This window comes from Panthera uncia (genome assembly GCF_023721935.1).
Source record: "Panthera uncia isolate 11264 chromosome A3 unlocalized genomic scaffold, Puncia_PCG_1.0 HiC_scaffold_11, whole genome shotgun sequence".
Classification (NCBI taxonomy): Eukaryota; Metazoa; Chordata; class Mammalia; order Carnivora; family Felidae; genus Panthera; species Panthera uncia.
The window spans coordinates 78,861,107-78,888,479 of record NW_026057578.1 but is presented as its reverse complement, the minus strand read 5'-3'; the positions used below and the strand labels follow the sequence as shown (position 1 = coordinate 78,888,479).

At 34.4% G+C, this 27,373-nt stretch overlaps 1 protein-coding gene across 6 annotated transcripts in view; it reads left to right on the top strand.

The window, feature by feature from the left end:
- Nucleotides 1-25,685, top strand: part of WDPCP (WD repeat containing planar cell polarity effector) — a 381,742-nt gene extending 356,057 nt beyond the window's left edge. For 4 of the 6 annotated variants that reach the window (XM_049650302.1, XM_049650299.1, XM_049650297.1 and 1 more), the window contains 2 exons: nucleotides 17,055-17,083; nucleotides 24,922-25,685. In XM_049650302.1, coding sequence (XP_049506259.1) covers nucleotides 17,055-17,083; nucleotides 24,922-24,972 — 80 coding nt within the window. In that variant the 3' untranslated portion in view covers nucleotides 24,973-25,685. Of the gene's footprint in view, nucleotides 1-17,054; nucleotides 17,084-23,936; nucleotides 24,890-24,921 lie in introns of those variants that run through there. The other 2 variants (XM_049650300.1, XM_049650298.1) reach the window with 2 other exon arrangements.
- Nucleotides 25,686-27,373: the final 1,688 nt, after the last annotated feature.

Genomic DNA, 27,373 nt, shown 5'->3' with positions numbered 1-27,373 from the left:
TTTCTACATAGAGTATCATGTCACCTGCAAATAGTGGATGTATGACTTCTTTTTTGCCAATTTGTATGCCCTTTATTTCTTTTTGTTGCCTGATTGCTGAAGCTAAGACTTCCTGTACTATGTTAAATAGTAATGGTGAGGGTGGACATCCTTGTCTTGTTCCTGACTATAGGGGAAAGGCTTGAGCTTAGCTTAATACATTCTAGGTCCATTCTTTAGGTTTTCCCCATTGAGGATGATATGAGTTGTGGGTCTTTCATATATGGCCTTTATGATGTTGAGGTGTGTTCCAGTGATCCCCACTTTGTTGACAGTTTTTATTAAGAATGGATGCTGGGGGCACCTGGGTGGCTCACTCAGTTAAGCATCTGACTTCAGCTAAGGTCATGATTTCACCATTCGTGGGCTCAAGCCCCATATCGAGCTCTATGCTGAGAGCTCAGAGCCTGGAGCCTGCTTCAGACTCTGTGTCTCCTTCTCCCTCTGCCCATCCCCCACTCATGCTCTGTCTCTCTCTCTCTCTCAAAAATAAACATTTTAAAAACTTTTTAAAAAAAGAATAGATGCTGTATTTTTGTCAAATGCTTTTTCTGCATCTATTGACAGGATCATATGGTTCTTATCCTTTCTTTTATTAATGTGGTGTATCACATTAATTGATTTGTGAATACCAAACCAGCCCTGCAGCCCAGAAATAAATCCCATTTGATCATGGTAATTCTTTTAATGTACTCTTGAATTTGATTTGCTAGTATCTTGTTGAGAATTTTTGCCATCCAGGTTCATCAGGGATATTATATTGGCCTATAATTCTCATTTTTAGTGGAGTCTTAGTCTGGTTTTGGAAAAAAGGTAATGCTGGCTTCATAGAATGAGTTTGGAAGATTTCTATTTCTGTTTTTTGGTACAGTTTGAGAAGAATAGGTATTAACTCTTCTTTAAATATATGGTAGAAATCCCCCTGGTAAGCTATCTGGCCCAGGACTCTTGTTTGTTGGAAGATTTTTGATTACTGATTCTTACACCATACAAAAAAATAAATTCAAAATAGATGAAAGACCTAAATGTGAGACAGGAAATTACAAAAATCCTAGAGGAGAAAAGCAGCAGCAACCTCTTTCACCTCAGCCATAGCAACTTCTTACTAGACATATCTCCAGAGGCAAGGGAAACAAAAGCAAACATGAACTACTGGGACCTCACCAAGATAAAAAGCTTCTGGATAGTGAAGGAAACAATCAACAAAACTTAAAGGCAACCAGTGAGATTGGGGGAAGATATTTGCAAATGACACATCATATAAAGGGTTCATATCTAAAAATCTATAAAGACTTTATCAAACTCAATACCCCAAGACCAAATAATCCAGTGAAGAAATGGGCAAACGACATGAACAGACACTCTTCCAAAGAAGACATCCAGATGGCTAACAGACATATGAAAAGATGCTTAACATCTCATCATTAGGGAAATCCAAATCAAAAACACAATGAGATATCACCTCACACCTGTCAGAATGGCTAAAATTAACAACACAAGAAACAACAGGTGTTAGCAAGGATGTGGAGAATGGGGAATCCTCTTGCACCACTAGTGGAAAGGCAAATTGGTGCAGCCACTCTGGAGAACAGTATAGTTTCCTCAAAAACCTAAACATAGAACTAACCTGCAATCCAGTAGTGACACTATTGTGTATTTACCCAAAGGATACAAAAATACAGATTTGAAGGGGTGTATGCACCCCAGTGTTTATAACAGCATTAGCAACAATAGCCAAACAATAGAAAGAGTCCAAATGTCCACTGACTGGTGATTGGAAAAAGAAAATATTATGTATACATATGTATGTGTAGTAGAATATCACTCAGCCATGAAAAAGAACAAAATCTTGCCATTTTCAGTGACATGGACAGAGCTAGAATGTAGTATGCTAAATGAAATAAGTCAATCAGAGAAAGACACATACCATATGATTTCACTCATATGTGGAATTTAATAAACAAAACAGATGAACATATAGGAAGGGAGAGAAGAAGAAAGGGAAGCAAACCACACAAGACTCTTAATGATATAGAACAAACTAAGGGTGATGGAGGGAGGTGGATGAGGGTTGAGCTAGATGGGTGATGGATATGAAGGAAAGTTCTTGTTGTGGTGAACACTGGGTGTTTTAAGTAAGTGATGAATCACTGAATTCTACTCCTGAAGCCAATATTGTACTATATGTTAAAAACTAAAATTTAAATAAAAAAAAAAGAAAATCCAATAATCAAAAAGAAAAATAAAAAGAAATGAATAAAAAGAAAATGAGAAAATTCACAAATACTCACAACTTTAAAAGCATACTCAAACATTTATTGCGTCACATATGAAATCAAAAGGGAAATAAGAAAATATCTCTAAAGAAACAAAAATGGACACACAATATATCCAAACATATTGGAGGCAGCAAAAACAGTATTAACAAGCAAGGCTATAGCAGTAAGCTTTTTTTTTTTAAATGTAGAATAAACAACATAACTTTATACCTCAAGGAACTAGACAACAACAAGCTATTCATGAAGTTGGCAGAAGGAAGAAGTAATAGAGATTAGAACTGAAATAGAGAATAGAAATACATTTTTAAAAAATCAATGAAATTAAGAATTCTTTTGGGAAAATATAAAGTCAACACACCTTTAGGTAGACTAAGAAATAAAGAGAGAAGAATCAAATAATAACAGAAACAAAAGAGGAGACATTACAACTGATCCCCCAGATATAAAAAGGATTGTAAGGGACTATTACCAAAATTATACACCAGTAACTTGAAAAACCTACATGAAATAGCAAAATTCCTACAAACATACTACCTACCAAGACTGAATCAAGAAGAAACAGAAAGCCTGAAAGACCAATAGCAAATGAGAAAAGTAAAGGAGTAATTAAAAACCTTCCAACAAAGAAAAGTCCAGGACCAGATGGATTCACAGGTGAATCCTACCAATCATCAAAAAAATTAATACCAGTCCTCTCCAAACACTTCCAAAAAGTCAAAGAAGAGGGAACACTTCCACCTATTCTATGAGACCAACACCACCGTGATACCAAAGACTGACAAAGACACCAGAAGAGAAGAAAACTACAAGTCAAACATCTCTGACAAACATAGTTGCAAGAATCCCCAACAAAATACTAGCAAACTTAGTTCAAGAGCACGTTAAAAGAATCATATCCTTGGAATGCAAGGATCGTTCAACATAGAAAAATCAGTAAACGTGACATGCCACATTTAACAGAACAAAGGATAAAATTAACATAATCATCTCAATACATGCAGGAAAAGCATTTGACAAAATTCATCTCCTTCTCATGGTAAGAAAGAAAAAACTCTCAACAAAGCAAGTACTAAAACAAATGCACCTCAACACAATAAAGGCCATTTGTGAAAAGGCCACAGGTAACATCGTACTCAACAGTGAAAAGCTGAAAGCATCACATTTAACTTCTAAAACAAGGATGTCCACTTCCCCCCTCTCCAATTCAACATGGTACTTAAAGTATAAGGCAGAACAATTAAAAACAAAAAGTAAACAAAGGCACCCAAATTGCAAAGGAAGAAGTGAAACTACCTGTTTGCAAATGACATAATCTTAAATGTAGAAAACCTTAAAGACTCCACAAAAAACAGAGTACATGGATTCAGTAACAACACAGGATACAAAACCAACATACAAAAATCAACTACATTTCTATATATTAACCACCTACCAAAAAGGAAATTTAAAAAACAGTTCCATTTACAATAATATTTTTTAAAAAGAAATACTTAAGTATAAATTTAACCAAGGAGTAAAACCCTTATACACGTAAAACTACAAAACACTGACTTAAGAAATTTAAAAAGGGGGCACCTGGGTGGCTCAGTCAGTTAAGCATCCAACTTTAGCTCAGGTCATGATCTTGCAGTTCGTAAGTTCGAGCCCCATGTAGGGCCCTGTGCTGACAGCTCAAAGCCTGGAGCTTCCTTCAGATTCTGTGTCTCCCTCCCTCTCTGCCCCTCCCCCACCAACACTCTATCTCCTTCTCTCAAAAATAAACATTTTTTAAAGAAATAAATTTAAAAAGAAATAAATGGGGTGCCTGGTGGCTCAGTCAGTTAAGCATCTGATTCTTGATTTCTGCTCAGGTCATGATTTCACAGTCCTGGGATGGAGCATCACGTCAGGCTCCATGCTGGGCGTGGAGCTTGCTTGAGATTCTTTTCCCCTCTCCCTCTGCCCCTCTCCTGCTCACACAATCTCTCTCTCTATCTCTCTCTCTCTCTCAAAACAAAAACAAAACAAATACATAGAAGGACATCTCATGTTTATGTATTAGAAGACTCAGTATTGTTAAAAAGCTCGTATTTCCTGGGGCACCTGAGTGGCTCCATCAGTTAAGCATCCTACTTTGGTTCAGGTCATTATCTCACATTTCATGGGTTCAAGCACCCATTAAGCACCCATCAGGCTCTGTGCTGACATCTTGGAGCCTGGAACCTGTCTCAGATTCTGTGTCTCACTCTCTCTCCTTCCCTCCCCTGCTTGTGCTCTGTGTCTCTGTCTCTCTCTCCCCCACCTCTCTCAAAAATAAACATTTTAAAAATTTGTTTAAAAAAAAGCTCATCCTGGGGTGCCTGGGTGGCTCAGTCAGTTGAGCATCTGACTTCGGCTCGGGTCATGATCTCACAGTTCGTGAGTTTGAGCTCCGTGTCGGGTTCTGTGCTGACAGCTCAGAGCCTGGGGCCTGCTTCAGATTCTGTGCCTCCCTCTCTCTCCACCCCTCCTCCTGTCTCTCTCTCTCTCTCTCTCTCTCCCCCTCAAAATAAACATTAAAAAAAAAAAAAAAGCTCATACTTCCCAAAGCAGTTTGTACATTCAATGCAATCTTTATCAAAACCCAATGGCATTTGTTACAAAAACAGAAGACAATACTAAAATTTTTTTGGAACTACAGAAAACCCCAAATAGCTCAAAAAATTTTGATCAAGAATAAAGCTGGAGGTATCATACTGCCCAATTCAAACATATTACAAATTTATAATAATCTAAACAGTATGGTATGGGCAGAAAAACAGAAATATAAATTAATGAAACAGAATAGAGCACCAGAACTAAGTCCATGCATATAAGAATCAACTGATCTTCAGTAAGGGTGCCACGAATACACACGTGGAAAAGACCATTTCTTCCATAAATGCTGGGAGAAAAATTAGAAATTTACATGTAAATAAATGAAACTGGACCCTTATCTCACTCCATTTTGAATAATCAACTCAAAATGGATTAAAGACCTAAACTCAAAACCTGAAACAATAAAGTCTTAGAAGAAAATCTAGGGTAAAAGCTACCAGACATTGGACTAGCCAATTATTTCTTGGATAGGACACCAAAAGCACAGGCAACAAAAGCAAAAATAGACAAATGAGATTAAATCAAACTAAAAAACTTCTTTACAAAAACGAAGCCCTCAACAAAATAAAAAGGCAACCCACAGAATGGGAGAAAATATTTACAGGCCAAATATTAAATAAGGGTAAGTTAATACCCAAAATTTATAAATAATTACAACTCTCGGTATACAGAGGAATATTATTCAGCCTTAAAAAAGGAAATCCTGCCATTTGCCACAACATGGATGCGCCTAAAGGACATGATGCTAAGTAAACTAAGCCAGACACAGACAAATCTTGGGGCTCCTGGGTGGCTCAGTCGGTTAACTTCAGCTTCAACTTTAACTTCAGCTCAGGTCATGATTTCATGGTTTATGAGTTCAAGGTCTATGCTGGGCTCTGCACCAACAATACGGAGTCCGCTTGGGATTCTCTCTCTCTCCCTTTCTCTCCGCCCCTCCTCTACTTGTGCTTTCTCTCTCAAAATAAAATTTAAAAACTTAAAAAAAAAAAAGCAAGACATGATCTCAATTATATGTGGAGTCCAAAATAGTCAAATACATAGAAGCAGAGAGTAGAATGGTGGTTGCCAGGGGTTGTGGAGAGGAGGAAATGGGAATCTGTTGGTCAAAGAGTACAAAATTTAATTTATGCAAAACGTTCTGGAGATCTACTGTATGTGACCTATAATGTTTAATACCGTATTTTAAAATTTTCTGAGAGAGTAGGTATTATGATAAGTGCTCTTACCGCAAAGGAAAAAAGGAAAAACAACAAAGGGGGTATGGGAGGAAACTTTTGGAAGTGATAGATAAGTTTAGGGCAATTATAGTAATGATGGTTTCACAGGTGTATACGTATCTCCAAACCCATCAAGTTGTATACGTTTAAACATCTACAGCTTTTTGTATCACTGTGGTTAATATAGTTTCCTTCATGGTATTAAAAAATGTAATTGAAGGGGCACCTAGGTGGTTCAGTCATTTAAGCATCTGACTTTGGCTCGGGTCATGATCTCATGGTTCCTGGGTTCAAGGCCAGCGTCAGGCTCTGTGCTAACAGCTCAGAGCCTGGAGCCTGCTTTTGATTCTGTCTCCCTCTCTCTCTGCCCCTCCCCTGCTTGCACTCTTTCTCTCTCTCAAAAATGAACAAACATTAAAAAAATAAAAAAAGAGAAATGTAATTGAAGAATTTGAGTTATTTTGGAACAACCAATATCTGGATGTGGGATTCTGTCATTTTGACAGTGACAGTCATTGTACTTGCCTCGTTCCAGGTTGCCTATATCTCCTGGAAATGAACTGTGCACTTGTTTGGCATTCCAGTTTTTGCAGCTGCCACCTAGGGGGATACCCTTTGATCACCTAGCTCTGGTGGCCAGCAAGGCTTACATTCAAAAGGACTGTAATAAATGGAGAAAGAGTTCTTAACCAGCTACCCTAGGGCACAGCAGAAAGGCAGCAGACTGAAATGCCTGGTCTTTCTGTGAAAGAGGTGTATAAGATACCTTCTTGGCTGCACCCTGAGGGACAGGATTCTAATTTAATACACATCTAAGAGCCAACTGTAATCCTCTCCAGAGATCTCAGAGGGTGGGAACTATCTTCCTGCTCTCCCTCTGCCCTACTCCAGGTCACTGGTGTTGCTGAGAAAGGAGCTTGTATACTTGGTTGGTGCTTCAACTTTTGTCTGCTGCCGAGAGGACAAGTTCCTTGATATCCTAACTCTTGGTGACCGGTGGGACCTGCATTCACAGGCTACCATTTCAGAGGGAATGGCAAAAACACTCCCAGTCTTCCCATGAAAGAGTCATGTCTGCATACTTTAAAAGCTACTGCCTGAGGGTTTGTTTCCAATCAGTCTGAATCTATGAGCCAACCAAGATCTTCCCCTTTTGGACTCTGACAGGTCTTGGCAAACCCGCAACTATTGACAGCCACTAAGAATAAAGTAGGCTGCTTGGAGAAGCACAAAGGTTTGAGAGACTTGGGTTGAAAGATGAAAATCATTCCTATGAGGTACTGCTTCAAAACAGGGAATGGCAGCTGTTTTATCTAATGCATAGAAACTAACACAGAGAGTCAAGAAAATGAAGAAAGAGGAATAGGTTCCATATGAAAGCAAGATGAAACCTCAGAAAAACATTTTCATGAAACAAGTAAGTGATTTACCTGATTAAAAGTTCAAAATGACAGTCATAAAGATGCTTACCAATCTTGTCAGAAAAATGTATGAACAAAGTTTATGAACAAATTTTAACAAAGAGAAAATATAGGAAAGTGTCAAATAAAAGTCACAGAGCTGATAGATACAATAACAGAATTGAAAAATACAACACAGAGATTCAACATCAAAGCAGATGAATGAGAAGAAAGTAGCAGTGAATTCAAGGACAGGTCAGCAGAACTCATCTAAATAGCAGCAGGAAGAAAAAAAAAGTGCAGATAATTTAAGGGGTTTATGAGAGAGCATCAAGTGGACCAACATTCATATTATAGGAGTTCCAGAATGAGAAGAGACAGAGAAGGGGTAGAGAACTTAAAGACATAATAGCTAAAAACTTCCCTACTCTTGGAGACCCACTCTAAAACACATTATAATTGTCTAAAGTTAAAGATAAGGAGGGAATCTTTTTTTTTTTTTTTTTTTTTTTTTTTGGTAATTGGTCCAGCCTCACATCTGTGTGTTTTTTTTTTAATTCCAGTAAGTTAATGTTCAGTGTTATATTCATTTCAGGTGTGCAATATAGTGATTCAACAATTCTGTATATTTGTCAGTACTCATCAAGATAAGTGTATTCTTAATTCCCTTCACCTATTTCACCCCCGCCCCTACCTACCTCCCCTCTGGTAACCACCAGTTTGTTCTTCATATTTAAAGTCTGGTTTTTGGTTTGTCTTTTTTTTTTTTCCTTTGTTTGTTCATCTGTTTCTTCAATTTCACATGAGTGAAATCATATGGTATTTGTCTTTCTATGACTTATTTCACTTAGCATATACTCCCTAGATCCACCCATGTTCTTGCAAATGGCTAGATTTCATTTTTTTTATGGATGATTAATATTCCATTGTGTGTGTATATATATATACACACATATATACACATATATACATATATATAAAGAAGTGGTATATATATATATGTATATATATATATACCACTTCTTTATCCATTCATCCATAGATAGGACACTTGGGCTGCTTCCATAATTCGGCTATTGTAAATAATGCTATAACAGGGGTACATCTATCTTTATAAACTAGTGGTTTTTTATTTTTTGGGTAAATACCCAGTAGTGGAATTACTGGATCATATGGTAGTTATGTTTTTAATTTTTTGTTTAATTTTTTTTAAAGTTCATTTATTTTGAGACAGAGAGAAGGTGAGCAGGGGAGGAGCAGAGAGAGAGAAAGAGAAAAAGAGAGAGAGAGAATCCCAAGGAGCTCTGCAGGACCAGCACAGAGCCAACTTGGGGCTTGAACTCACGAAACTGTGAGATCAAGACCTGCACTGAAGTCAACAGTCAGATACTTAACTGACTGAGCCACCCAGGTGCCTCTGTTTTTAATTTTTTTAGGAAACTCCATACTGTTTTCCACAATGACTGCACTAGTTTGCATTCCCACCAACAGTGCACAAGAGTTCCTTTTTCTCCACATCCTTGCCAACACTTGTTGTTTCTTGTCTTTTTTATTTTAGCCATTTTGACAGGTGTGAGGTAATATCTCATTATGGTTTGATTTGCATTTCCCTGATGATGAATGATGGGGAACATCTTTTCATGTGTCTGTTGGCCATCTGAATGCTTTCTTTGGGGAAATATCTGTTTATGTTGTCTGCCCATTTTTTAAATTGGATTTTTTTTTTGGTGTTGAGTTGTATCAGTTCTTTATATATTTTAAATACTAACCCTTTTTCAGATATGCCATTTGCAAATACCTTTTTCCATTCAGTAGGTTGTTTTTTATAGTTTTGTTGATTGTTTCCTTTGCTGTGCAGAAGCTTTTTATTTTGATGTAATCCAAATAGTTTATTTTTGCTTTTGTTTCCCTTCCCTCAGGACACATGTCTAGGAAAATGTTGCTATGGCCATTGTCAGAGAAATTATAACCAGTGCTCTCTTCTAGGATTTTTATGGTTTCAGGTCTCACATTTAAGTTCTTAATCTATTTGGGGTTTATTTTTGTGTATGGTGTAAGAAAGTGGTCCAATTCCATTCTTTTCGTATTGCTGTCCAATCTTCCCAGCACCATTTGTTGAGTCTTTTTCCCATTGCATATTCTGCCTCCTTTGTTGAAGATTAATTGAACATGTAATTGTAGGTTTATTTCTGGGTTTTCCATTCTATTCCTTTGATCTATATGTGTTTGTTTTTGTGCCGGTACTATACTGTCTTGATCACTATAGCTTTGTAGTATAATATGAAGTTTCTAATTGTGATGCCTCTAGTTTTGATTTTCTTTTTCAAGACTGCTTTGGCTATGCGGGGTCATTTGTAGTTCCATACAAATTTTAGGATTATTTGTTCCATGAAAAATGCTGCTAGTATTTTGATAGGGATTGTATTAAATCTGTAGATTTCTTTGGGTATTTTAACAATATTTGTTCTTAAAACAAGGAGAGAATCTTAAAAGCATCAAGAGAAAAACAATTAGTTAAATGCAAGTGAAATCCCATAAGAAAATCAAGACTTTTGAGTGGAAACTTGGCAGGCCAGAGGGAGTAGGCACAATATATTCAAAATAATGATAGAAAAAGACTGCCAACAAGACTCTCTAGCAAAGATGTCCTTAAGATTTGGGGTGGGGGGGGGTGTGTGAATGAGTTTTCCAGACAAGCAAAAGCTTCAGGAGTTTATTACCCCTAGACCTGACTTACAATAAATGTTAAAGGGACTTCCTTAAGCTTAAACATAAGGCACTAATTAACAATAGGAAAACATAGGAAAGTATAAATCTCAGTAGTCAAGGTAAATATAGCAAATATCAGAAATAATCATATTGTAAAGGTGGTTGGTTAACTACTTATAAATCTAGTATGATGGTTAAAAGACAAAAGTAGTAAAAATACCTGTAACTACAATAATTTGTAAGTTAATATTGAAAACTAAAAGATTTAAATTGTGACATCAAAACAAAATGTGGAAGAGGGAGAAAAGATGTCAGGTTTAGAATACATCTGAACTTAAGCTATTAACTTAAAATAGACCATCTTTATTTATTTCTATGTGATGTGAGATATATGTAAGCCTCATGGTAACCACAAAGCAAAAACCTATAGATACACAAAAGATAGGAGATCTATAAGCCTATTACTACAGAAAATTATCAAATCACAAAAGAAAAAAGAAAGAAAAATAGAAAGGACTAAAGAAATTTTAAGAACAGCCAGAAAACAATTAACAAAATGCCAATAACTACCTACTCACCAATAAATTGCTTTAAATGAAAATGAGCTAAATTCTCCAATAAAAAGCCAGAGAGTGGGGTAGCTGGATGGCTCAGTCAGCTGAGCATCCAATCTTGATTTTGGCTTAGGTCACGATATCACAGTTTTGTGGGTTTGAGCCCTGGGCTGGGCTCTGCACTGACAGTGAGGAGCCTACTTGAGATTCTCCCTCTCTCTTTTCCCTCTCCCACTCATGCTCTCTCTGAAAATAAATAAATAAACTTAAAAAAAAAAAAAAGACACAGACTGGCTGAACGAATGATAATAGAAGATGCATCTATATGCTGCCTACGAGAGACTCACTTCAGATGTAAGGACAGGCAAACTGAAAGTAAAGAGTGGAAAAAATATACTCCATGCAAATGAAAAGCAAAAGAAAGCTGGGGTAGGTATACTTATAGCAGACAAAATACACTTTAAGACAGACTATAATAAGAGACAAACAAGGTCATAAAATAATGATAAAAGGACCAACCAAACAAGAGGATATAACATTTGTAAATATTTATTCACCCAATGAAGAAGCACCTAAATACATAAAGCAAACATTGATCAATGTCAAGGGAGAAACAGACATCAATTAAAAAATAGTAGGGGACTTAAATTCCCCACTTTCATCAATTAGATCATCAAAACAGAAAATCTATTCAAGGGGTACCTGGGTGGCTCAGTTGGTTAAGCATCTAACTCTTGATTTCAGCTCAAGTCATGACCTCATGGTTCATGGAATTGAGCCCTGTGTTGGACTCTGCGCTGACAGTGTGGAACTTTCTTGGGAGTCTCTGTCTCTCCCTCTCTCTCTGCCCCTCCTCGATTCACACACTCATGCTCTCTCTTTCTCAAAGTAAATAAACATTACAAAAAGAAAATATTAAAAACCATTTTACTTAAATGACATGTTAGACTAGGTGGACTTAACACACACAGAACCCTCTATCCAAGCAACAGAATACATAGTCTTCTTAATCTCACATGGAACATTCTCTAGGAAGAATCATATGTTACACCACACAAGTCTTCACAAATTTAAGAGAACTGAATCATATCAAGCATCTTTTCTCACCACAGTGGTATGAAACTAAAAATCAGTTATAAGAAGGAAAGTGGAAAATTTATAAATATGTGAAGATTGAACAACATTGTACCAAACAGTCCATGCATCAAAGAAGAAACCAAAAGAAAAAGCAAATTCCTTGACAAATTTTAAAATGGAAATACAACATATCAAAACTCATGGGATGCATCAAAAGCAGCTGTAAGAGGGAAGTTAATAATGACAAATGCCTTCACTAAGAAACAAGGGGTCAAATAAACAACCTAACTTTATACTTCAAGAAACTAGAAAAGAAGAACTAAACCCAAAGTTAGCAGAAAGAAATAGCAACAAAAAGAGCAGAAATAAATGAAATGTGACAAAAAAAAAAAAAAAAAAGCAAGCAGAAATGAAACTGGCTTCCCAGAAATTTTTACAAAGGATAGGAGACTACCATGAACAATTAGAATTCAACAAATTGGAAAATCTGAAGAAATGGATAAAACTCTAGGAGCATACAGCCTATCAACGTGAATCATGAAGATACAGAAAAGTAAATTAAATCTCTAATCAAAAATCTCCCCCAAAAGAAAAGTCCAGGACCAGATGGTTTCACTGACGAATTCTACCCATTTAAGTAAGAGTAACAATCCTCTGAAACTCTTCCCAAAAAAAGTAAAGCAGAGATTTTCAAACTCATTTTACAAGGCCAGAATTACCCTAATACCAAAAGTAGCAATGACACCATACAAAAGAAAACAATAGGCTACTATCTCTGATGAACAGATGCAGAAAACCTCAACAAAATATTAGCAAATTCAACAATAACACTAAAAGGATCATACACCATGATCAAATGCAGTTTATTCCAGGGATGCAAGGACTGGTTCGACATTTGTAAATCTATCAATGTCATACACCACATTAACAAAATGAAGGATAAAAATCCTATGATTTTCTCAATATATACAGAAAAATCATCTGATGGATTTCAACATCCATTTATGATTTTAAAAAATCTCAAAAAGTGGTTATAGAGGGAACATATCTCAACATAATGAAGGCCATATATGACAAGCCCACAGCTAACATTTTACTCAATGGTGAAAGCTGAAAACTTTTCCTCTGAGATCAAGAACAAGACAAGAATGCCCATTCTTATCATTTTATTCAATGCAGTATTGAAAGTCATAGCCAGAGCACTTAAGGCAAGAAAAAATAATTAACAGCTATCCAAATTGGAAAGGAAGAACTAAAACTTTATTTGCAGATGAATGGTTATAGAAAACCCAGATTCCATCAAAAAGCTGCTAGAATAAACAAATTCAGTAAAGTTGCAGGTTAAAAAAATCAACATACAAAAATCTGTTGTGTTTCTATGTAATAATATTGAACTGTCATAAAAAGACATAAAATAATCTGGTTTAAAACTACATCAAAAAGTATGAAATACCTAGGAATAAATTTAACCAAGGAAGTGAGAAACATGCCCAGTGAAAACCATAAGAAATTGATGAAAGATTGAAGACGTCACAAATAAATTGAAAGAGAAATCATGATCAGATTGGAAGAATATTGTTAAAATGTCCATACTACCTAAAGGAATCTACTGATTTAATGCAATTCCTTTCAAAATTCTAATGGATCTTTCCACAAAAAAAAGAATAAACAATCCTAAAATTTATATGGAAGTACATAAGATCCCAATAGCCAAAGCAATTTTGAGAAAGAAGAATCAAGTGGGACTTGAAATCACACGTCCTGATTTCAAACTATATTACAAAGCCACAGTAATCATACAGTATGATACTGGCATAAAAAAATAAGACACATAGATCAATGGAAAAGAACTGAGAGCCCAGAATTAAACCCAAGCATATAGGGCTAATTAATTTACAATACAAGAGATAAGAATGTACAAAAGGGAAAAGATAATCTTTTCAATAAATGGTACTGGAAAAACTGTTACAGCTACATACAAAAGAATGAAACCATACCACTACCCTACATGCACAAAATAGCCTAAAATGGATTAAAGACTTGAATATGAAACCCAAAATAGGAAAACTCCTTAAGAAAATATAGGCAGTAAGAGCCTTGATTTTAATCTTGGAGACAATTTTTTGGATCTGACACTAAAAGGAAAGGCAACAAAAGCAAAAATGAACAAGTGGGACTAACATCCAACTGAAAAGTTTTGCACAGCAAAGGACCATCAACAAAATGAAAGAAAACCTACTGAATAGGAGAAAATATTTGCAAATCATATATCTGATAAGGGGTTAATATCCAAAATATATAAAGACCTGACAACTCAACAGCAAACAAACAATCCAATTAAAAAATGGGCACAGGATCTGAGGTGGTGATCCCAGGGTCATGAGATCAAGCCTTGCATCATGCTTCACACTGAGTGTGGAGACAGCTTGAGATTCTCTCCCCCTCTTTCACTGCCCCTCCAGAGTTCTCATGTGCATGCTCTCTTTCTCTCTCTCAAAAAAAACAAAAACCGGGGGTGGGGGGCAAAGGATCTAAATAGACATTTTTCTAAAGATGACATATGGATATCCAATAGGTACATGAAAAGGTGCTCAACATCAGTAATCATCAAAGAAATACAAATCAAAACCTCAGTGAGGTATCTCCTCACCCCTGTGAGAATGGTTATTAGCAAAAAGAAATAACAAGAGTTGGCAAGGATGTGGAGAAAAGGGAACCCTTGTACACTGTTGGTAGGAATGTACACTATAGAAAACAATGTGGAGATTCTTCAAAAAAAATAATAAAATAAAATAGAACTACCATTTGATCAAGCAATTCAACTTCTTTGTATTTGTCCAAAGCAAACAAAAATACTAACTTACAACAGTATCTACATTCTCATGTTCATTAGCATTATTCACAATAGCCAAGTCATGGAAACAACCTTTCAGTGTCCATCAGTGATTGAATATGATATAAATACACAATGGGATACTTTTCATCCATAAAAGTCAAGGAAAGCCTGTTTTTTCTGACAACATGGATGGACCTTGAGGGCATTATACTAAGTGAAATAAGTCAGACAGAGAAAGACAGATATCATATGATCTCACTCATGTGTGGAATCTTAAAAAACAAATACAAAAAACAACCCAACTCCGATATACAGAAAAGAGTTTGGTGTTTACCAGAGATGGGGGTGGTGGGAAAAATGAGTAAAGGTTATCAAAAGGTAGAAACTTTCATATATAAAATAAGTCATGGGTATATAATGTACAGCATAATGACTATAATCAATAATACTGTATCAGGGGCACCTCAGCATCCCGTTGACTGAGCATCCCACTCTTGGTTTCAGCTTATTTTGGGTCATGATCCCAGGATCATGGCATCAGGCTCTGTGCTAGGTGTGGAGCCTGCTTGGGATTCTCTCTCTCTCCATTTGCCCCTCTCCCCTGCTCATGCACGCTCTCTAAAATAAAATTTTAAAAACTAATAATAATGCTGTATTATATTTCTGAAGGGTGATTAGAGAATAAATATTAAAATTTTTCATCACAAGAAAAAATTCTAATGGCTATAGATGTTAACTAAGCATACTGTGGTGATCATTTCACAATAAATCAAATCATGTTGTATACCTAAAACTAACATAGTGTTATATGTCAATTATATCAACTTTTTAAGTGTAATATCAAAATTTTAAAAATAAAAATTCAAATTTTATTAAACATACAGAGAATTATCCTGTCAAACTGCCATAAATGTTTACAATTGCTTCTTTTTTCCAAGCACAAATAATAAACAGTTAACAGACCAGCAAAAAATAGTTTGATGATCAGCTATTAGTCTTCATCCCATACTTTGAGTACCACTGTTCAAAGAGTAACTCGCCATTAAATTTAGGGAGAAAGCTCATATCATAAATTTGTGATGAAATAACACAAACACTGGATGTGTTTAAGTCAGAAAGATCTAAAGTGTTTTGCAATTTTTGAACTATATAGCTAAGCAAAACATCCCATTCTGTACAAAAATATCCCAAAATAGCAAGTAATTTTGAGTTAGTGACAGACAAGTAACATGTATTTTTATAGAAATATAATCATCGGGGAGCCTTGGTGGCTCAGTGGGTTAAGCGTCTGACTCTTGATTTTGGCTCAGGTAAGCCCCGAGTCAGGCTCTATGCTGACAGCACTGGCCTGCTCAGGATTCTCTCTCTCTCCCTCCCACACTCATGCTCGCTCTCTCTCTCTCTCTCTCTCTCTCAAAAATGAATAAATTTTTTTTAAAAAAAGGAAATATAATCATTATCAAGGCATTTCTTGTTGCCAGGACTACAAGGAGAAATAAGATGCTGCTGATAAGCTTTTAAAAACATAATATACTTGGGAAGCCAGTCTAAATAAATAAAGGAAATAAATAATAATATGTTAACATAAGCATAGTGCCAAATGAGTGGTATACATGCACTAAGGGCTAGTACAGAAACATAACTGGTACCTATAAACACCCACCAATTATACACAATTACTTGTTTCAAGGATGAGAATATATAAATTAATGTCTATCTAATACCATGAATAATGGGAAATTAGACTGTAGCACTATGACATGTGTTTTCTTTCAGTCTAGTGGCATATAAATTTAAGTAAGGATGTCTCTTTTAAAAGCATCATTTAGATATACTAAGCCAGGACCTAGCAGGTATATCACTGCTATGAGAGCAAATAACCCATAAGCAAATACAGTATTCTTTTCCCTTGAGGGGAAAAAAAGGGGGGGCTTATAAAACTCAACTGAGTTTTCTAGGTAACCACCACTAATCAACTAGAATTGGCACTTAGATGAAACTTACTTGCCAATCAAGTTTTAAGGTATCATTTTAAGAACAGAGGGAACAATGTAGATATAGTCTACTCATTTGATTTCAGTGCAGCTCTTAGCCCCAAAGGTATGTATGAGAATCACTGGTAGTTTCATACTATTTTGAGGTTTGGCTATTGCTGTCTCTTGAGTTTTCAGTATTTCAATTTGTTTAAATTAGGATTTAAAATAGTCCTAATTAAAATATTTCTCTTGCTACTAAGGATATATTAAAAAGTTCTGTTAACAATTTTCAGTAAGGCTCTTTATTAGATGTCAAATAATTAATGTTGCAATATTTTATTTTTAAAGGAGAAAGGAGAGAAGACTACATAGAACAGGTAAAATGCTTTCTCTTACTGTTTATCATTAGAAAATTAAATTCCAAGAGAAAATCATACTGTATGTGATTATTTTGAACTCAGAAAAAGATGCCCACTGGTAAATATTAATGGGAAAATATTTTTCTAGAGAACTATTCAGTTTTGTAGTATTTCAGGGCTGTAATTATTATTAAAATAGTTATTTTTGAAAAATAAAATTATGCATAATGGAACATGTACAATGAAATTATAGACATGGAATTTGCTTCAAAATAATCCAGTGGGAAGAAAGTAGGAGGTATATACATGAACTGAACTCACCATGAGTTGATAATTGATGCAGGTGGGTGATGAGTAAAATAGCAGTTTACATATATTATTTTCTCTACTCTGGTTTATGTTTGAAACTATCCAAAATTAAAAGTTAAAAATAAAAGAAAGGTTTATAATAATGACAAGGTTATCAAATTCATTTTTATTATATTTATGTATAATTTTCATAAGTAATGCATGTTGGGTCTCTCTCCATATTCTGCCATTAAAATATCTAAATTCATTTTGAGGAAATATCAATGGTTTATTATACCAATTTCAAAAAGGTTAGGTCTAAATCAGAGAAAGTCTCATAATTTTATTAAAAAGTTCTCAGCAGATTGCCATAGTAACTGATTATGAGACTTGAGTCTGAATAATCGTTCTACAATTACTAGCATTATACTTTGGAAAATCATTTCATCTATGGATGCCTCAACTTCTTCATCTATAGAACAGATAATTCCACATACCCCACGGGATTTTTATGAAGGAGTATTGTGACTATGTATGTGGTAGGACTTTGTTAATTATATGGAACTATATACTAATGATAGTAATTATTAAACCATTGTTTCAATCTACTTCTTTATAGATATATTTATAATGAAAATAATTTTAGTTCTTGATTTGCTTAGAGAAAAATATTCCATGTTACAGTTGAATACACATTCATATAATCTGCTCTTAATTTGCTAAAGCTTAAAGAAACCTAACTATAAGTTTTGTATATTTTTAAATAGATTATTTTTAAGAACACTTGTTAAAGAAAAAAAAAACTGCATCCCGTCAAAACTTTATACACATCCACTTGAATACATAAGTGCACAGGACATCCAATCAAGAAACTGATTTCCCAAGGACTTTTCTGTAAGGGTTGTTACACAGAATGAGAGGACTATCAGTTTGTGTACTGAAGTATAGAATGGTTATCATAACTTAATTATTAGGCCACAAGTCTTTAAATTCAGATATTAATACAATTTAAGTTCAGATTAGCACCAGTCATATACACGTCATGTTCAACCTTCTAGTTTCTTGTTTAGAAACTTGTTTAGGAAGATACAGATAAAATTCAGATTATAAGAGCCTATCATTATTGCTTACAAAGGTATTTCTCATTCAAAATTTCCATATACTGCATTTTAAATTAGGATTTTATGTGTTTCTTTGTATAATTTTCTTTTGGTAATTTTTTTCAGCATATTTCTCTATCACCTATTTATTTAAGTTTAACCAATTGGATATATTCAACAAGAACTAAGTTTTTAACAATAAAACAACAAAAAAAAAGAAAGCAAAAAATAAATAAAATAAAATAAATAAAATAATGCTAGTATTTCTCAACTGCTTATTATATTACTGGCACTGGTCTCAATGCTTTAAATATTTTAATTCAGTTAATTCTCACAAGTCTATGAGTTAAAAATTACTATTAGTGCCATTTTATAGACAAGGAAACAGACACAGATATTAAGTAACTTCCCCACAGTTTATAAAGTATACTGCTGGAATTCTAACCCAAACAATCCTCTTCTAGAACAGAGTTTCTTGAACTCAGAGGTACTGACATTTGGGGCCAGATAATTCTTTGTTTTGGAGAGCTGTGCTGTGCACTTCAATTCTAAGAAAACTCTTTGGGTAGAATCTGCTGGGTGATATATAGAGAACTCCAGGTGCAAAGTTCTCTGATGCTTTGAATTAGCTGACTGTCAAAACATTTGTTACTAGAGTAGCTACATTTCTCTCAAATAGTATACATTACTGCCTGCTTATGGACCTCTCAAGAAAAAGTTTGTTCTTCAGATCCCTGTTTACCTTCTCTTTTGTGAAAAATATGAAAAGGGAATTACGTTCCATGTCTTAACTTGATGTAACTACCATCTGAAGAACAATTTATGTTAGTCTTTCTGAAAACAAATAAAAAAACAACACTCTGACAGTTTTTCCCTGCAATAGGAAGGCAATTCCACAAATGCTTAACTCCTTCTCACTTTTAAAATTTATAGACAGTCTTCAGAGTTACCCTACTAATCTCAGATGTCCTGAAATTTGGGAGATGTTCTCTAATAGATGTGGTACACTCTAAGACGATTTTTACCCACTTTCTCCAGAACTATTTTGAAATACGCATTTAAACAGATCTTAACTGAGCTACAGTTAACAGTCAATCACAGCAAAGAAAAAACAAATTAGGAAAGTCATGAGTGATTAAAATGGCAAATTTTATGTTATGTATATTTCACCCCACAATTAAAAAGAAATAAAACTACTAGAAGTCTGGCTGGCTCTTGGGAAGATTTTGGGAAGGATTTGTACTGGCAAATGCTGAGGAAAAGAATTTGATTTCTCCATTAAACTTTAATCAATTTGGAAGAGGATAACTTGGGCTTGCATGTCGGAATACATTTCTAGGTATGGAGCATACCTCTTGTTTCCCACTGACTTCAGTCATAAATAGGTAATAAATTGTACAGTCATATAGCTATATTGTTTTACCTGTACTACTCACTGGCATACTGTCTGGAAAAAATCTTAGACTTGGAAATGCCAGAAACTCATTTTTTTAATGTGGAATTACAACAGATATACCAATCTGCTGTTTATATTGCTCTTTTTGTGTTCTTCTATCATCCAACAAGGTGGATTCCAACCAGAAAGAGCAGTATGAATAGAAGAAAGTATATTTGTGTGTCTATGTTGTCAATATGTAAATGTTAGGGATATATGTATACACACATATATTATATTTACATATACATTTATATGTAATATAAACCTAAATACCTACATATATTCATACACTTACATATAAATTTATATGTAATATATATTTTTTACATATAAAACATATACATACATATATACACATATATTTACATGTATTTGGAAATATATTTACATACTGACAATTATCCATGTTAACAAGGAGCACGTTATATAACTGAAGTTTAAGTAATTTGTACAAGTGTGATAAAAGCAATTTTTGGTTGTCACTTCTATCATAAAGCTTTTTTTTTTTAAGTTTTTTTATTTTTGGGACAGAGAGAGACAGAGCATGAACGGGGGAGGGTCAGAGAGAGAAGGAGACACAGAATCCGAAACAGGCTCCAGGCTCCAAGCTGTCAGCACAGAGCCCGACGCGGGGCTCGAACTCACGGACCGCGAGATCATGACCTGAGCCAAAGTCGGACGCTCAACCGACTGAGCCACCCAGGGACCCCTCATAAAGCTTATTAATCTACTTGATGGATAACAACATCTTCATATATTTGTTAAGATGGGAAAGGTGCTAAACTCGTCTCATACTTATTTCTGTCCTCCAAAGGATAATTTTTGAAAAATATTTTTAAATATATAAACCTATTACCCAAAGAGGAGAGTTAGATAAACCATTAGGTAGAAAACAAAAGGGTCAGCACAGCCATAAAAAGTAGTCATTCTTCATAGAAGGAACCAATTTATCTTAGTATTTCTGACCTGTCTACTTTCTGAAAGATTTGGAGCTGAGTTCACAAAATTATTTTATATACAATATCAAAAATGAAATTAGACAAAACAAATATCAATTAAAATTTGCAGAGTAAGAGATGTTGCTGAATATCTGGGCTGTTACATACAACTAAAAAGGAGTTTGGCTCTCAATTTGGGGAGGCTAAGGTAAAAAGGGGAAATAGGTTTACTTTACTTGGGGAGGCATCATGGTATAATAGAAAGAATGTAGGATTTATAGGCAAACTATCTCAGTTCCACTTTTGTTCCACTACTTCCTCACTGCTACAGCCTATTTATACCTATTTCTTAAACTGTAAAATTGGGACAGTTATATTTAACATCATAGGACTGCTATGTCAAATTAGGTAATGTGAAAGCATTTTGTAATTCCAAAACACCATTCATTATTATTGTCTTTACTGACTTAATTGTTTAAAGTATGCAAACAGTAAATGCAACTAAATTGAAACGTTTTTCTAGCACTGGATTCATACTCAAGAATGCCTGGAGACCCCTGAGCCTGCTTGGGATTCTCTCTCTCCCTCTCTCTGCCCCTCCCCTGCCCTCTCTCTCTTGTAAACAAACAAAGAAAGCAAGCTTGTGTTAGAAACTAAACATTCCTCAAGTAGAGTTCTGAAAAAGAAATCCTATTCACAAAGAAGTTTTCATTAGAAATCTTCTATGAAAGCTGGAATTATACTGAATCACAACTCAGTGAAGGCTATTCTGTGGAAAAGTGAGAGGACATGTTCCTAGCACCTTCCTTTCTGATGGCTGACTTAACACAGAGAAGGCTAGACAATGAGATAGTTAGCTTATCTATTAACCTCTCTCACACACGTACCAGAAACCTCAAGCCAACCTTTGGCAACTGCTAGATTGTAGTCAACTTAAGATTTCATTTTCTAGAAAGAATATCAAGCAACAAAACTCTGGAATGCTGATTAAAAATAAATCCGTGTATGATACCAAATATGCAATAAGCAGAGTTAACAGTCTATAGTGAAACCGGAGTAACTGGACCACTTGCTCAAGAAAGCATCTCCTGTCACACAGGGGTGGGCTACTGGCATGCCTATAGAAAAAAGCCTTAAATGACAGAGTAAGGCAATCTTAAGAGTTCATCATAAAGTAGCCTGTGGAACACATGTTCCTTGTTACTACATAAAAAAAGCTGTAGTGGAAAAAGCACCTCAGAGAAATAAAAACGAAATTCTAATCCCAGGTCTGCCACTAAATGAGCAATTATGGATAAAACACTTAACCCACGTAAGCCTTGGTCTCCTCATCTGTAAAATGAAAGGACCGCCAATTAGGAAACTTTCTTCTCTCTCTAAAATGGAACACTTCTGGGATTTAACTATTGTTGAAACAAACAAGAAACATGAGACCATTAGGGGAAACCTAATGTAAAATAATGAGATGCTCATTTAGTATTATATAGATATATAGATATAGATATAGATATAGATATCTGTATTAATTGAGGAAGAAGTCAAAATCCAGTTTGCAACAAAGCAAAGCATAACTTGTCTACAGAATTTGATTATCAAAGTCTATGTACATTTAAAAGAAAGTGACCTGGTATCACCCAACATTAGGTAACAGTAATAGGGTGTGGTTTAGAAAATGCACCAGCCCGTATGTTGAAATCAAATGAGGGTCTGGGAAAACCCTTTTGTTGCTGTAAATTATTACAAGAATTAACATGTAGCCATTCAGTCAAGGGTGAGCACAGTTTCAGCACTTAATAAAATGAAGATTAGCCTCCATCAAAACCACAACTTTCTATTACCAAACAAAATCACCTCCTCCCAAACTAGGAAATAAAGAAAGCTAAACTACCAATTCTAGTATTTATCCAGAGGCCTAAAATTTCATAAGCTTTGGTCCAATAATTCTATCTCTGCAACTCCATACCAAAGAAATAATCCTAAACACAGAAATAAAACTCATGCCTAGTAATATCTTTTAAAAATTTTCTATCACTGAGTTACTTACTAAAAAAAAAGAGGAAACTGGTAACAACACAGATTTTAACCAAAAAAAAAAAAAAAAAAAGGAATAGTTGAGTAAAGCTACAGTATTTAATGGAATAAAATTAAGCTGTTAAAAACAAAGGCTGGAAGCAATGAAAAGTGTTCAAACTGAGGCAAAACCCTCCAAAATATATAGAATTGTATATATGATTTCAGCTGTGTTTAAAAAAAATATATATATATATAACGTGGAAAAAAAGAGACTGGAAGCAAATACATGTTAAACCACAGTTTTAATTGACTAGTGGGACTATGGGTAATTGTTTATACTTTTCTGTGTTCCAAATTCTATTTAATGAATTGACTTTATTTCAAATAATAAGTAACTGTGTATACAAAATACATTATTTCATTAATCACCAAAATAGTCCTCCAAGTTGAATAAGGACAAGTCAATGTTATTTAGCATGGAACACATTATGATGGAAATCCTGAAATGCCCTGAAGTAAGTCTTTTACAAATAGGATGAATTTTATGAAGTTGTTTTTTTTTTTTTTTTTAAGTCCTGGGAGATTCTTAAGAAGTTAATTCTAAGGTTCCTACTTTTGAGAATTCTTTTTTTTTTTTGAGAATGTAATTCTTAACATAAGACACTATATATATATATATATGTTCTTGATATATATATATATGTTCTTGATATATATGTTCTTGATATATATATATTCTTGATATATATATCTATATATCAGTAGATATATATCTAGATATATAGATATATATCTATATATCAGTATATCTAGATATATAGATATATATATCAAGAATATGGTTGAACCAGATGATACATCGACTATACAAAATCTGGCCTTTGGTAACAGTTATAACCGGATATTAGAGAAATAATTTACCTAGGATTTCTGCCAGTTAGTCAACAAGACCAAAAACTAAAGCCAAGTTTCTTGATGACCATTCTAGTGGTGGAGAAAACAAACTTTGGGATAGTAGCTTATAAGCCAAGAATTGGAACTTATGCTTTTTAAAAAGCTGGTACTTTCATTTTTTTTTGTTTTTAAATTGAAAGCTACCTAAGTCTCCTGAACTTGCCAGCACACACACATAAGCCTCCAGGAATGTTAAATTTGTCATTCTTCTTGTTACCTGTTTTTCCAGGTTGGTATTTTTTTTTTTAATTTTGTATTATCAGGATTCATAGGCACATACATACATACATGCTTCCCTTACGTGTCAACCCCACACCTGTTTTCTTCTAGATAGGACAAATTTCTGAAAGGCTTCTCACTAAAAAGAACTTTAAAGATATAAGTAAGGAATAATTTTAAATTCTTAAAGAGTAATGTCTGCAATTATGACATGTTAGCTTAAGTACTAACCACCATCCGTACTCTCTTTACTTTTCCCCTTTACCATTTCAACTTTAAGTAGGTTATTTCCAAATTTCAAAAATGTCCCCACTGTACTGTTTTTCAAATAATGTCATTCACCTTTGGTGTCATGTTTAAACATTCTCCAATTTCAGAATCCTATGATAAAATTTTTTGTTTATCTCTACTTAATGGGGTAGGTGGGAAGGTGAGAAAGAAAGCAAAAAATGGGAAATGGATGAAGTTCTTGTATCTCTTTGCAGCTTCATAAAATTTTATGAAGGGCTTAGAAACACCAAAATTAAGAAATAGACTTGGGGAACAGATAGTATTATAAAATCAAAAAGGTAGAATAAAAAAATGAGGATTCATAATTTGCAACTTTTTATTGCAGGAGCCTTTACATGCTTCCAAATTTCAGCTAACATTTTTCCTTCTTTACCTTTTTATGCTTTGTATATTATTAATCTTTACTGCCTTTATGAACACCGTATCAAAATTTTAACAGTAGGCTGAATACATGGTTCTCTTATTTACATATATACAGTGCATTTAACTATTTTATTTTGCTTCAATGTTTTCTAATATTTATATTAAAAATATTAAAATATAAATACTAAGTCAATTATTGTTTAATCTCTACCATAAACATGATTTTAATTGTTTTTATTTGTTTACTTTCAGGAACTTGGAGATGGTGGTTCTCTCAGAATGGTTCACTTTGGTTTGGTATAAACAATGAGAAACTTTTTTACTTAAATAAAACAACACATTTCTCACATCTAAAATCTTTCATGGCCTGATACAGAGTAAAATCTCCCTATACAGATTAAAAAGAGAAAAGACAATATGAATTAGTTAAGTGTTTTAAATTGAGAGTATTCTCAAGTTACATTTTATTAGTTTCAAAAACATGTAACTTACCAGCAGTGATCCTAAGTAAAAGTCCTTATTTTCAATAATTTAAAATTTTCGAAGTTTCTTAAATTATATATTATTGGGTATAAAAAGTAAAATATTTAAACTTGGTTCTCCCAAGTATTTTAAACATTTACTCTTGTGAACTTGTTTACATTATTAATTTGCATTATGAATAAGATATTTACTAAGCAAAACTTTCAGCCCAGACCCATTGCTGGGAGGCAGTTTTCTATGGGTCTCTTGAATTATGGCTATGAGGCAAAGAATGCCCCTTGGAGCCAGATACCATCTCCCTCTAGAGCATAGACCAGACATGCTTACTGCCCATTTGAAAAGTTCTGTTTTGGGGGCATCTGGGTGACTTAGTGGGTTGGGCCTCCAACTCTTGATTTCGGCACAGGTCATGATCTCACAATTCATGGGTTTGAGCCCTGCATGGGCCTCTGTTCTGACCGTGCAGAACCTGCTTGGGATTCTTTCTCTCTCCCTCTCTCTCTGTTCCTCACCTGCTCTCTCAAAAATAAATAAATAAGCTTTTTTAAAAAAAAAAGTTTTGTTTTGTTTTTAAAGATTCTATTTTTAAGTAATCTATACCTCTCAATTTGGGGCTCAAAGAAGACCAAGAGTCACATGCTCCACCGACCAAGCCAGGCAGTCTCCCTGACCATGTGAAAGAATTAAAGTTCCCTAAACTCAGAGTTCCTAGCTTTTACACAGCCCACCTAGTGTGCAGGGGTCATCTGACCTTCTTGACATCACCTCATGGGAATGGGCTTAGGAATCAATGCCCTCCCCCTGCCCACCAAAACTTGACACTATAGCTGTTATTACTATGATTAATAAACTGTCTTTTATTTCTGAGTCTTGAGCCTCATGTCTTCTACCAGCATGCCACTGTTACTTGGTAATTTGTTACAAGTAGGGTAAAAATCTCAAGCCCTTCACAGTTCTTGACACCCATTCATTAGGCAAATAGCATGTATTTTAGAAGAGTAAATGTCTATAATAATCAACATTTTTTTCAAATGTTGTACATGAGGTAAATTATTTATTTCAATCTTAGAAGTTAATTAGATTGAAGGCTTTTACACTTCAGATTTTTCTCCCTACTTCCTATTCATATGCACCTCTACCAGATGGTATGATGAAGAAAGGAAGTAAAACTCAAATTAGATTTTTCAGTTTGCTACTCCTCTGGAAAAGGTTTAGTAATACATAGTATATGAGCCATACTAAAAAGAGATGTAGAGTTACCAGCAGATTTTAATCTTACTATTCTGATCTTTACCATAATAATCAAAAGTTAGCTAGTGTTTTTAAAGAAAAAATTATATTGAGAAATATATGGTTTTGTCAAGACTGCAACATTTTCTCCAGATTTTCTAGTAAATAGCCATTAACTGAAAATACAAATCACATTTCCTGATCTACCATATCCTTTTGTTCGTTTCACCACTGTCTCTACAGCGATGTGAGAGACTGGTAGAAGAGTTCAGTATTATTTCTAAGTTCTATGCGAGTAGACATAGTGTATGCTAAATAGATATAGTCTATGCTAAAACTAAAAAATTTTAATGAGACATTAAGGGGCACCTGGGTGGCTCAGTCAGTCAAGTCAGTTAAGCTTTTTGACTATTCTTCAAAATTCACAGATCTCAAATAATATCCACAATAATGCACAACTATGACATTTTGCCTTTTACTAAAATAAACTGTGTTTGCATACTCCTTTCTAAATGGTTTTGGAAAAGCTTCATTACGCTGTATTTGGCAGTGATTTCTTGGATATGACACCAAAAGTACAGACAACAAAAGTAAAGGTAAACTGAGTGACATCACTATTTAAAACTTTGTGCCTCAAAAGATACCATAGTCAGAACTCCAACAACAAAAAACTAAATAATCCTATTAAAAAATTGGCAAAGACTTGAATACACAGTTCTCCAAATGTAATATACAAATCACACGAAAAGATACTTATTAACATCATTAATAATTAAGGAAATGCAAATCAAAACCACAATGAGATACTATTTCACCACATTAGAATGGCTAAACTAAAAAAAAAAAAGATAAAAGAAAACAAGTGTCAGCAAGGATATAGAAAACTGGAACCCTTGAAAATTCTTGATTATAAGATAAAATGGTGCACCTGCTACGGAAAACATACAGTTCCTCAAAATTAAAAACAAAATCGCCATCCAGCAATTCTACT